This window comes from Mercenaria mercenaria, chromosome 14 (genome assembly GCF_021730395.1).
Source record: "Mercenaria mercenaria strain notata chromosome 14, MADL_Memer_1, whole genome shotgun sequence".
NCBI classification, from domain to species: domain Eukaryota; kingdom Metazoa; phylum Mollusca; class Bivalvia; order Venerida; family Veneridae; genus Mercenaria; species Mercenaria mercenaria.
The window spans coordinates 45,911,369-45,925,504 of NC_069374.1; the positions used below are offsets into that span (position 1 = coordinate 45,911,369).

General features: G+C 32.6%; 1 protein-coding gene across 6 annotated transcripts in view; it reads left to right on the forward strand.

Moving 5' to 3' along the window:
- LOC123527464 (rap1 GTPase-activating protein 1-like) overlaps positions 1-14,136 on the forward strand; it is a 183,582-nt gene that overhangs the window by 35,188 nt on the left and 134,258 nt on the right. Inside the window, exon 1 of one of the 6 annotated variants that reach the window (XM_053523400.1) lies at positions 6,051-6,643. The exons of the other annotated variants lie outside the window; for them this stretch is intronic. Within the exon in view, the coding sequence (XP_053379375.1) occupies positions 6,546-6,643 (98 nt within the window). The 5' untranslated portion in view covers positions 6,051-6,545. Of the gene's footprint in view, positions 1-6,050; positions 6,644-14,136 lie in introns of those variants that run through there. 6 annotated transcript variants of the gene reach the window in all.

Here is a 14,136-nt window from a genome sequence, read left to right on the forward strand (position 1 = left end):
TGTCTGACAGTACATTAGATATAAATTTACTCAGAGCAGATTCTGACAATGCACTGGCTACACAATGGCAATACACTGGCAATATACCCATCTTAGCAATTTTCACAGCAAAACAAATATTACAAGACACCTTATCAAAATGCCGAGTGTTGCATTTTTCCCCTCCAAAACTATTTCAGTTTCAATAGTTTTCCCAGCACTGATGGGCACATTGTAAAGGTACTTTTTCATCATTTTACAGTTACTTGTTTTCAATGTAACACAGATTCTGTCTGCAACAAGTATTTTTGCTAAACAGATACAGAAATTTTAAAAGTCATGTATTTTCGCTACCTGTAAAATTAAACTTGCAGATTTACCATAATCTTTGTCAAATTTCCTTTAGTTTCAATATATATTATTGATAACTGAAAATTGCAAATCTTAATTCGTATTAAAATTGAGTCACAAGCAATGAAGGTTTTAAGTCACATTAAATTCATATTAAACATTAATAAGATAAATAGAAAAAAATATATACTGACACTAAACTGGAAACAAACTTCCCATACACTGACAATGCTATGACAATACAATGGTAATAAAGACAATTTTCCTAGGGGGAAATAAAAAAAATAGTAACACTGATTAGTAAGCGATATATTGGGATACTAGTCCATCTTTAGCTCAGTAGGTAGAGCGTCGATCTACGGATCATGGGGTCGCGAGTATCGATCTTAGGACGGGCTTATGTTCTCCGTGACTATTTGATAAATGACATTGTGTCTGAAATCATTAGTCACCACCTCTGATTCAGTGGGAAGTTGGCAGTTACTTACAGAGAACAGGTTTTTTATACTGGTACAGAATTCAGGAACACTGGTTAGGTTAACTGCCCCCTGTTACATGACTGAAATACTGTTGAAAAACAGCATTAAACCCAAAACAAACAAACAAAACTAGTCCATCTGCCACACTAATGTATACCTGCTGTTACATGACTGAAATACTGTTGAAAAACGGCATTAAAACCCAAAACAAAAAAAACACTAATGTATAAGTGCTCATAACTTTGTACTGCATAAAGGAATTTAGTTAAAACTTTAAATAATGATAGTTTGCTAAAGTGTTTCTCTTGTCCATGTCAGAGAGCCTGGCATGTTGTGACTGACTATACACTGACAATACAATGACAACACACAGGCAATATGCCAGTGTGTTGTCAGAAAAATATTTCCAGTTGACTGGCTGTGCACTGACAATACAAGGACAACAGACTGGAAAGTCCAAAAAGCCGCTTGTTGTGTATCCAGTGTGTTGCCAGATTGACATTGCATACCAGTTTGTGGCCAGACTGTTGTCAGTGTTATTTCCAGAAAACCTCTATATAATTTAGCTCCTTCAAATAGTTTTATATGAAAAATCAATGAAATTTTGTTAAAACGTCATACAAACATCACTGACAACAAACTGTATATAAACTGACAGCAGACTGGAAGTTAAATTTTACAGCTGGTTTTCAGGTCTGGAAATCAGCTGACAAGCACATGGACACATGATGGTTATTCAGTGGCAACACACTGGATCAGTTTATTGTCAGCTCTGGAAATAGGCTGGCAAGTAACTGGATTTTAGAGTATTATTGACTGGAAACACACTGGACATAAACTGACCACACACTGACAATAGGGAAGGTTTTTCATAAGGGTAATTACTTGCCATTTGATCTTTAAAAGTTTAACAGATCAAAAAATAGATGATCACACATTTTATTATCTGTTTGAATTGCGACATTTTGAAGATGCCATTCCAACGATACTGAAAAACAGATGAGGTCTACATCCTTTTTAAGTCACAAATGGTCTGTTTAACCAAAACAACTTGGAAACAAAACTTTTTTTAAGGCCCAGTCGAAAACAAAACAAAGCTTCCAACACCAGTAACTGATGAAATATTGAACTATGAAAAGATCCTTTGGAAGCATAGAATGCAACCATTGAAACAAAATAATATAAGACTGTTTGCTCGAGTCTGTTCAGGAGCGGTAATGAAATGTGCAACATCTCTCTCGTCCCTTAGCTCTGGCTTAAGCGGAATTCTATTACATAGGTTATTGAATGCATGCACTCCAAAATCCCAAAGGACCGGAAAATATAACAAAACTGAATCCTTAGTATGGAGACTTTTTACAGCTGCATATTCTTCTGTGAAAAAGTTACTTTTAGCTTGGGTACGTTACAAAAAAGTAAACCGTATTACAAGGCATGCAACATTAATTTAATTATATAATAAATTTGAATAAATTTTATTATGTATTATTGTGACAAACATGTTTCACATAGTCTTCGATGTGTATAAATATTTTATAATTATAGTGTTTTATTATTTCATAGCATTCTTCGCTGGTGGAGATGAAACTGGTCAAGCATAGTAAATTTAATTGCTTGTAATCGAAACGTTTTAATGTATTTTCATAATTTTTAAAACATTTATATTGTATAAGCTTCTGCGGTTTAAGCAGACTGTTTTCCCATGAAAATAAACAATCAATGCATTTTGTTAGGGAGCGATAAATCAAAATTTGCCCTGAAACATTATAATGGTATAATGTTTTATGGGGGAAGAAAATCGAACCTAGTTGAGGGAAACTTATGAATTATTTGTCTAAGCATGTAATTGCAAGATACTGAACTACAATGTTCGTGGAATATGAGACTCCTACTGAATTTGGAACTAATTTGTTTAAAAAGTATTCTTAATATGTTTTTGCAAAGACCGGAAATAATAATTTTATTAACTGATTCAAAGTGTTTGTTACTTTTATATTCTTTGGGGGAAAAAAGGATTGTATTTTATTTAAGTGTGTGTCATTTGAAGAAAAAATATATTTTCTGTACTTTCACATCATTATCATGATTTCAATCATCTACATCACTAGGTTCATTATCATCATCATTTCCACCACAATCACTATTAGCATCATCCTTTTGATTATGATTGTTATTATAACATGATTACTTTTATATCATCAACATTATCATTTATTATCATCATTATTATTGTCAATGCTATCATCTTCACCATCATACCATTATCATCATCATTGTTGTCAATACTGTTGTCATTATTACAACCCTCATTATCGTCATCTGATTGCTGTAACTGTCAGTATCATCATCATCATCATCATTATCATCATTGTCATCAACATTGTTAGTATTATCATCATTATTACAAAAATCATTATCATCGTCATTGTGAACACTGTCATCATTATAACAACTTTGTCAGTGCCATGATATGATTGCTTTTACTATCAGTATCATCATCGTCATCATCATCATTGTTTTTGTCTTCATCATCATCATCACTTCTATCATTATTAGTATTTCATCATCATCATCATCATCATCATCATTTCCATGATCTTTGTTATCATCATTATAATTGCTACAGTACTTTAATCATTATTACATCATCATCATCATCATCATCACTGTTCTTGACATTTTTATTATGGCAACATTTTAATCTAGAAATGAAACTACTGTTGAATTAATGAAGCAAAATCAATTTCAGTTTATTGTTAAAACTGGTAAATTACTCAAATAATCAAACCATTTAAGGTAATTTCAAACATGAAACATTGAGATAAGGAAAATAATCAATTAACCTCGCCTTTAATTGGTCTTTGATACAGCCAGCAGTATTGATCGATATTTAAGTGCATATTTTATTGAAGTTTTAACTTTGCATTATGGTTTTTGCTCAGTTTGATGCATGTATTTTTTTGCTTCCTATTTTCCATAAATGTTGCAAGAAAATCTAACTTAGAAAAATTAAGTCTTTTAGAAAATATTCAAGCAAGCTGAGAGCAAAACCTATAGGTTAAGGAAATCAAATTTTGGCTCACATAAAATTTTTGCCTTTTTTTTCTGCTTTAGATGAAATCTTTCTTTAGAAGACAAAAAAGAAATGTTTTTATATACAACAAAGCATTTTGATGAAATACACCCTGTTGTTTGGTTGTTGATACAATCAAATAATTTCCATGAAAATGATGTTTTCTTTTTTTTGGAAGGTGGTCAATGGACGTTTATCAGTAGAAAAAGCTAAATCATGCGATAAATGAGATGTATATATATAGATTTTGATCACGGGGCTAAACGTGTCATTTTATATGCTTATTTAAACATGCAAATGCTTATCAGAAAAATACTTATCCCATACTTTTTCTGTCAGTCATCGGGGATAATATCGGAATATCACGCTGATCTTGGAGCACCATTTAAATTATCATCGGAATTGAGTGGAATAATGCTAGGGAATAAAAAACATGCTGTTATGAGTAATTCTGTTAGATAACTTTTTTTGTAAAAGTTTTGTAAATGCACCTTCTACTTGTGAGGCAAGTTTCTGATGCAGACTGGATTTTTTTCGGAAATGTGATATCATATTTCTTTAAATCATATATGTTTGGATTACCACAAGTTGAATACTTAATTGATAATTATCTACTGTTTTGTTATAGAGAAGTTTTATACATATATTTTTTTTATCAAATAAAATGATTCATCTGTCAAAATGATTTTAAAAAATCAAACCTATAATATTGATACGTAAAAATTTTAGATGAAATATCAAGTACAATATATACTCAATTAAATTTTTGTTTTAATGATTTATGGCCAGACTCTGATTATTTTTCCTTTCAAGCATTAATAAAAGTAAAACGACTTTATTCAAGCATAAAGACGTAAATTTAATTTTCTGAAAAGTATTTTCATAAATGATTTTATATATATTTATTCATACTTTTTTTATTATGTGTCTTTAAATACAAAAACTGATATTTTTTGTAAATCGTTATTTTTGATTTTAACCTGACTCTCAGAACAAAAAAAGGAATCGTCTTGAAATATTTATTAATGGATATTGGTTTCTACGTAAAACGGGAGTTTCCTTAATTTATTATGATTATGTACTGAGAAATATTAAGACAGAAAGGTGTGTTTCTCCAAGATAGTTTTCATTTTGAAATGTGAAAATTTAGAATAAAGATAAGAAATATAGAATTTCAAGGATTTTGGGTTACTTAGGTTACTAAATATCATCTATAAATGTTTACTAAATATATCTAAGAAAAACCAGTATGTTTGAATCAGAATTTTTTTTAATGAAAATGCAAAAAGAGAATTATAAATATTCATGGAATTCAAGTAAATAATTGTTTTTTTTTTTAGTATAGCAAGTTAAAATGACTTAATATGTAGTTTATTAGGAATGACTTAGTTATACAGAACTATATTGAAAAACTGGAACATCAAAAAAAGAATAATTGAGCTGCACCATGAGAAAACCAACATAGTGCATTTGTGACCAGCATGGATCCAGACCAGCCTGCGCATCTGCACAGTCTGGTCAAGATCCATGCTGTTCACTTTCAAAGCCTATTGCAATTAGAGAAACCGTTAGCAAACAGCATAGATCCTGACCAGACTGCACAGATGCACAGGCTGGTCTGGATCCATGCTGGTCATAAATGCATTATGTTGGTTTTCTCATGGTGTGGTTCAATTATTATTGAATAAATAACTTTGTTAAACTATTCTGTTATAGTTTAAACAAAGATATTTATTCGATTAAAAAGTAAATATTTCATTCTTATGTATACATAGGTGATATGATCATTCTTGAAATAAAAGTCAAGAAGTTGTGACTGCAGGTATGTTGCATAATAGAGTTTACCTGCTGCAAGTTTATACAAGACAAACAGTTTACTGATCAAAACAAAACAAGTATTGGGAAAATTGGGAAAAGTGATTTGAGGAGTGGAGAAAATTGGAACAGGATCGTTGTAATTAAGACTTAATTAATTAAGAGCTACAGTTGTAAACAATTACATGTGATACTTGGAGCAACAGACTTGTTGTTGTTGTTGTTGGTGGTGTTATTGTTGTAAAAGAAGCAGTATGTATGACACTTAAAGTTGGTGTGAAGTATATAAAAGCAGAGAGTTTAATGCACAGCTACACAAGTTCTATGAACTAATGAGAAAAGTTGTTTGAAAAAATGGGAATATTTACTTCCAAGTTGAACTAAAGTGAAAAGTTGTTTGAAAAAATGGGAATATTTACTTCAAGTTGTATGAACTTAAGTGAGCAGTTAATAAAGCTGTATGAATTAAGAAATAGCAGGTAAATAAGCTGTATGAACTAAGCAGATAAATTAGCTGTATGAACTAAGTTAGCAGATGAATAAACTCTATGAAGTAAATTTAAGTGAGCTGTTGCTACTACATATATTAACTAAAATCAGCAGTTACAAGATTCACAAGATGTATGAACTGAAAGTAACTTTATAGTAAACAAGTAAAAGATAAAAAGTCAATGTAGAAAATTCTGTATTAAAAAAACTGGACCTGATTTGTCTCATAACTTGGGACTAAAGATTAGTTCCAGCTGACATAATGTTGGAAAGTAGAATTTTGCAAAATCGACAACATATCATATAAGATTGAGCTGCGTTAAGTACGTGTCATTAAAAACTTGGAATAAACTAAGGAAATGGCCTCAAAATATAATGTAGCCGGTTCATCGAAGGCATGGCAGTGTTTGTGTTGTTGGTGTGAACAGGAGGAAAATGAGGATAAAAAAGAAGAAAGGTAGGTAACTGTTGTTACATTTTTGACAAGATTTTATTTTGGTGATTGAAGTCAGTATTGGTTACTAAAATTGCAACACTAAGTATTAATGACACATCTTGAAAATACAGAGAACAATTAAAAACTATGAAAGAAAAAGGTGATGGATTCAATCCACAGATTAGTAAAGTTTAATCCGCGGAAGTAAAAGTCACATAGTTATTTATAGAGAACAAGTTGACTTAAAAACAGTTCATAACTTTTAGCTTGCATATAGTCAATTTCATTGTCTAATAGGTTTAAAAAAAAAAAAAAAAAAAAAAAACAATCTGCCCGCACTGTACATTGTATTTTAGCCGACTAAGTGAAATCTGGGTCTGTATTCATTAAAGGCACTGACTTCAAGATTTTGGCTGAAAATGAGTTTTCTTTAAAATTAAATTTTGGTCATATTATAAACATTAGATCACAAGTTTTTGTTACTAAATTATCTTAAAAATGCCAAATCAAGAAAAAGAAAAGAACTTATGCCCAAGCTGAGAATCAAACCCAGACCTCAGCGTCAATAAAAACTTTCCCGCTGTCTTTGCTAATATATCACATAGAAAAATTTATCTAAAGATTGTTACACATAGACATGTATTTATAATTACGGCAGTTTATCTCGATTAAAGTGTTACAAAAAAATTAGTACAAACAACTAATTCTCATGTGTTTCCATATATAACATTATTAGTCTGCCAGTAATTAAGTTTCAGAGCTTTCTTAAGAAATATAGCATTAATTTTCTGATACCTAAAAAATTTCTCTTTTTTTGTTGTATTAACGTACTACTTTCTGGAGACTAGTGCCTTTGACATGTCAAGTCTGAAACTCAGACTTTTAAAATGCTAATTTTACAGTTTGCTCAGATATTCTTAAAAAAGCTCTGATATTTACGAAACTTTGCAGGAATATTCATTCTAAAATAGATACAGCATCTCAGAAAAATTTCATTATAAACTAAGGTAAGACAACCTGAATAAAAGTTAAATTTCATATTTTCAAATGTTGATGAATACAAGGCCCTTAAATCTTAAGTTTAACCCTTACCCTGCTAAATTTCTATGATCATCATCATGAACTTGTCCATCTTTCAGTTTGGACAGTGTCATCATGAACTTGTCCATCTTTCAGTTTGGACAGTGCCATTAACTGTTAAAAAGGGTGCTTACCAAAAAGATACTGACTGAATGGCGAACAGTGCAGATCATGATCAGACTGCAGGGATGTGCAGGCTGATCATGATCTACACTGATCGCAAAGGCAGAATCAATCATGTCCAGCATGGTAAGGGTTAAATTAAGTTAATGTTCTCTCTAAATAACTCTAAGGTCATTAAAGTTTGTTCTTTTCCTTTGATTGTTATCAGTTTCTTACAATTACTGTGAAGAACTAGGCAAGACTAGTAATTAGGTGCTGCCATATATATTTATACTGACATACTGTTAAAAAAATGGGTGCTTAAACAAACTGAAGGAAGAACAAGAAAGCAAAACTGTTAATCAAAGAAAATACTACAAAAAATCTTTGATACCAACTGTAAAATACAACGGATAGGAGCGACTTGGGGTATTGGAAATAAGGGAGGTAACTCTGTCAGTCATATTTACTTTGGCAGTATCTCTCTTAACAGTGTTGTCAGAGTTGCTTTTCTTGTTAAGAATTTACTCTAATTGGAAGAAAAAAAAACATGCAGGATTTAGAGCTGTAAGGAATTTCCTGATATAAAAAGAATTTAAGATAAAATTGGTCATCAAAATGTTGAATGAGCTTATGGAAAAATGTGGCAGATATAGGCAAAATTATGTGATAAAAGACCTCAGTTTTATTTTTAGGTTTATGAAATATTCTAGCCGGGGTATGAAAGAAAACGTAAAGAAACAAACATTTAGTAAAGTTTTTGCCTAATTAGTGTAACATATATAATACTTAACCAGTGAACAATTTAAAGAAGTGACACAGTTGATGTAATAAAATCAGCTGTGCCTTTGTGATAAACTGTAAAATTTACTGTAATAAAGTTCTATAAAACTATTTTATGACATGTTTTTATTCAACCGTTGTCATAAAATCGGCACATCTTCAACTGTTGTGTACTTTGATACAGGAAATACAAGATTTGCTACTTAATCCATACTAAATTACACTACTGATGAAAAGTATAAGATAGTTTTAGTTTGTCCTTACCAGTGTCTGAATTTGGTTAAGTTTTTAGCTCTGGTATCTTAATACTGGGGCTCTTAAATTGGAATCAGATTGAAACTTCCCACAATTGTTTACTGTTATGATTTGAAATGCGCTGTACGGGTTTAGGTATGCACTGTATAGGTCTTTTCTTGCATATTATTATACAAAGGTATATGCCTATTTGAACAAAGCAATTTTTATGCTTCGGAAGGGGGGGGGGGGGAGCATTATAGTCACCAGCTTGTCCTTAGTTTCATTCTGTCTGTCCATCATGCTTTTTGTCTGGAGGATAACTCAAAAAGCAATTTTTATTTTCCTATATAATGCTATTTTGGCATTCTCCGGCTGCTAATTTAGTTGATACGGGCAACACATGCAGCTGAAGAATCGCATATGAGGGAACAGGTAATTATACAGAAATTGCCAAAAAAAATTCAGCATTGATAACATTGAATATTTAGTCAAGTGCACGGTGGTGTATTTATCAAAGTGTCCGTCGCTTAAGCTGATGGTGGTGGGTTAGAGCCCCACTGGAATGACACCACCACTCCTTGTGACATTTTAAAAGGATTCTATATTTTTTAAAATGAACAAAAATGATAACACCATGATTACTTATCTACTATGCAGTGCACTCATGTTCCTTTTAAACCATTCCTTGCTGTAGTATGATAAATAGACTAATCTTATTTGCTGCACAAACTTCTTAAATCACATGTGCAAACAATTTCCCAGAATGCAACAAAATAATGGAAACTGATCATGTGACATTATGAATTTAATGTTCTTGAAAGTTCATGAACAGTTGATGAACAAATATTCATTATTGGAATATGTTGAATAAACGTAAGTATTATGTATAAATGAATGAATATTTCAATGTTCATGAACTGTTCATGAAATAAGTCTGTTGACGATGTTTTGTTCATGAACCACCTCAGATTTTTTTTTCATGAATAATTACTGTTCATGAACACGCTATGAACAGTTCATGAGAAATTCATGAATGTTCATGAATTTTTCATGAAAGTACATGAACTCATGAACATTTCGATTGGGTGGTCCTGCAGTACTGAACTTGCAGCAAACAAGAAAGTTTCACTGCTACAATAAAATATCCTGACTGCTTACTTTTGCATAATCATTATATAATATTCAATCAGCATTTGATGAAAATAATGCAAAAATACTGTTTTTACAAGCATGACTCACAGCAACAGAATTTTAAGCTGTAATCTCTCAGCAGTAATAAGTAATTTGAGCCGCGCCATGAGAAAACCAACATAGTGGGTTTGCATCCGCGCAGTCTGGTCAGGATCCATGCTGTTCGCTAACAGTTTCTCCAATTTCAATAGGCTTTAAAAGCGAACAGCATGGATCCTGACCAGACTGCGCGGATGCGCAGGCTGGTCCGGATCCATGCTGGTCGCAAAGCCACTATGTTGGTTTTCCCATGGCATGGCTCATTTCTTGATTCTCAGTTTCACACTGTAATTTTAAGGAAAGCACATTTTTGCAATATTGTAAATTAATTTGTTTTGGCATACTGTAAATTGGTTTAATTTCACTGGCATGAAGTTTCATGGTTTTGGCAAATTAATGGGGACATTTAATTGTGGATAGAAAAGTCGTGAAAACAGGATAAATGGAATGTTTTATTGCTTATTTTTTGTTGCTACTAAGTCTTGATTTCATGGAGTGGCCCTTAAACACTGAAATCCTTGTGAATAACAAAAAGCAGTGGTCTATAAGTGGACATAAGATGTTGGTTGCTCAGTCCAGGGGTTGTGGGTTTGAGCCCCACTGGGGTCATGACCATGACTTCTCATGACACCAGTATTGGTTTTTCCAGGAAGCGGACTCGAGACCTGGCTCCAGTAAGCTTGAAGCTTTCAATCACAATCAAGCTAAAACAAATACAGTGCATTCGTGATTCTACGAATCGCAATTTAACGAAATACCGGTATACTACGAAAAGGTGTTGTGGTCCCAGCTGCTTTCCTTCTTATTTCTATGTAACAAAGTAGCAGTTTTACGAAAATGCAATTTTACGAAAAATGCGCTCCTACGAATGTATTGTTATCCCCTTAAAGCCTGTTTTCAGCTTGTTTTAGTTGCGATTTTACGAATGTATCGTCTAAGTTTTCACACCTTCCATAACGGCGTGAAAATGCTTTAGAGTGGAAAGTGTCAGTATCATTTAGCTGGGCGTAAACAGTGATTAAGTGTGAAAACTTAGTAATTAAATTCAAAACACATACGCTGTACACTAAGACACAAGTTAATGGTTAATTGAGTTATTAGATTGGGGTATGTCGTTGGTCGGGCGGGCGGATGCGCGGACGGCGTCAAACTGGTGTTTCCGGTCAGTAACTTTTGTTTCGGTAAAGATATTTGAATAAAACTTGGTATGTATGTAGCTTATATCAAGACAAAGGCTGGGATTGATTTTGGGGTTTCTGGGGTCAAGGTCAAGGTCACTGTTACTTAAAATAGAAAAAGGGTTTCCGGTCAATAACTTAACTTAGGAATGAGCTATCATGATGAAACTTGGTGTATAGAAAACTTATATAAAGTTGTAGCTTGGGATTGATTTTGGGGTTTCTGGGATCAAGGTCAAGGTCATTGTTACTAAAAATAGGGTTAGGGTTAGGGTTAGGGTTGTGCTTTAAAGTGGTGCACTGTGATTCAGTATACTTTTTTATTCTTATGAAAAGTGTTGAAAACCTGGTTTCGTGGCATTGCCGCGTTTCTTGTTCTCCTATAACTATCCGATCGTATGGCATACAAGACACACTTGCTTCGATATCTATACGTCTCAAAGAATCACTGCATAAAGAAAATAAAACAATATTTAAGGCCTGATTGTCTGCATGTTGTTGTTTTATTATACAAAACAATTCAGTAAAGGGTAGCTGAGGGTATCGGAATATGCAACTGCAATTTTTTTCTCGTGCAACAATGTACCCTGTATATGTTTTATGTACAGTGAATAAAAAGTGAAGAAAAAATAACCGTTCTACATTCTATACAGTCTAACCTGTACTAACGGTCACCTCCGATCAGCGGTCACCTCCGTTCAGCGGTCTTTTTATGACGCCCCGACGGATTTTCCTCTATTTCATCACTTTATTCAGCGGCCACCGAAATTGCCTCCCGACCGCCGTATTTGACCCCTTTCAGCGGCCATGTTTCTTCCAAAACCAATTATTTTTAGGCGATAATTGCCGAAGATACCCGATTTTTGAGAAACACGTTATTGCTTAGTTTCGTGTGAATACACCACAAGAACGACAAAATGACATGAGCTTCTCAATTAAAACTGATAATCAAAGGTGTGATCCTCTTTTTGTTAGATCAAATGGCCAGTAATTATCGGCAATTAGCGTGTCACCTCGTGTCAAATTTGATGTTCACAGTTTGATCTCGGTTAAAGATAATTCTCGATATCTAATTAGTAGCATAATATTGTGTTTTTTTTTCATATTTCTTTCATCAAAATACTATTAAATCTGTACGAAATTTATTGTGTTTGAAAGAAATATAAACCACTCGATCTTTTACGAAACGTAACGGCAATTGTAGATTTTAGCCTAGACAGTAAGCGCGGGGAGTAGCTTCCCTTACCAAAGTGGCGAAAATTGTAAACAAACTTGTTTTTAAGTTGGAAAATTGTCACTAACAATTTGTATTGTAAAAAAACACGCCGGAGTTTTAGATTGGTCAGAAGAAAATTCGTATTGCGAAGGCAGATGCACGTCAATGTATCCTGGTAAAATAATAATGGAAAACTGAAAAGAAATGGACCTAAAGGCTAAACTGATCAGAAGTCTGAAAAATACATATACTGGCTGCACCTCCGATCAGCGGTCACCTGGCTTAAGCGGCCAAATTGTCTGCTTCCCACGGCTGGCTGCTTAAGACAGGTTAGACTGTATACCATCTTGAGTTTAGATTTGAATAAGATTTGTAGTAAATCCAGGATGAACATACAAAATTGGTATACATGTACTCCGAGATGAAAATCACATGTATATAAATATCACAGATTACAAAGTGTAGATATTAAGGTGCTGTATAGCGAAATTTCCTATGCTACGCTCGAACGAAAATGCGATATTACGAAAAAAACGGCCGGTCCCTTTTGCTTTTCGTAGGATCGCGATTGTACTGTAAGTATAAACTAATAATGTTGATTTTACAGTATAAAAAAATGTCTTTAGATTTAGACTGGAAGGTATTAATGGATTCAACATTTCTGTAGTAAGAAAAAACTAATTGAAGCTAAATGTTCATCTAGAGAGATTGTGGAATTTAGAATTACCCAGTTGTTTACAATGCACATGTGAAATCTGTACTTTTATTGCAGATTCCAGTTGAATTGGGTTATAAAACATTACTGCACTGACAAAAAAAAAAAAAATGCATCAGAAGTTAGACGGTCTTTTTGTTTATGCTAAAAAAAAGAGTTATAATGCAAGGATGGCAGGTTTAAAGTGATTGATGAAAAATGTTCAGCCATGATCTATTGTTGTGTAATATTTATTTCAACCATTTCAATGATTTTAAGCTATTGGATGAAATTTTTGTAGGAAATGCGTGGGAATGAAATGTGTGAAAAAAACAAACTTACAGCAGTGACATTTTATGTTGGAAGTTGTTGGGGTAATTACTGTATGAAAACTGAACTAATTTACAATTTTGACATTTTCCAGAGTTGCAAAAACTCGTGTTAAGGGGGAGTAATTAAGATATTTCATCCCAGAGTGAAAAGACAATGTCCAGACTTGAATCATGTGCTGTAATATTGCAGAATTACAGGGAGGAATGGCATTGAATAAACATATATTTATATAATCTGATAGAATAATTAAATAAATACTTTTGTTTGTGCAAAGAAAAATATTAAGTAGGAATTAAGAGATGTTTAAGAAGTTCATTTATAAATAATAAAAATAGGGAAAAGTTATAATGTCAGGAAGAGAATGAGGAAAAGACATAGATATGTGATATAAAACTATACAGAAATATAAGGAGAGAATGATTCATGGTTCACATAACATACAGTGGCTGGGATATAGAATTACATGAAATAGATACCATAACAAGTTTATAACAACAGAATATAAGACCTTAATTACAAGATGGAAAATATGTGGATTTTATAGTATTTTAAAGTGTTACTTTTACCTTGAAAAAATGATTTATTGCTCATAAACTTACAGTGGAATATGACGTTTTGAGATATGAATCGTTGGGATGCGAATCTTGAGGCAACAAAATGT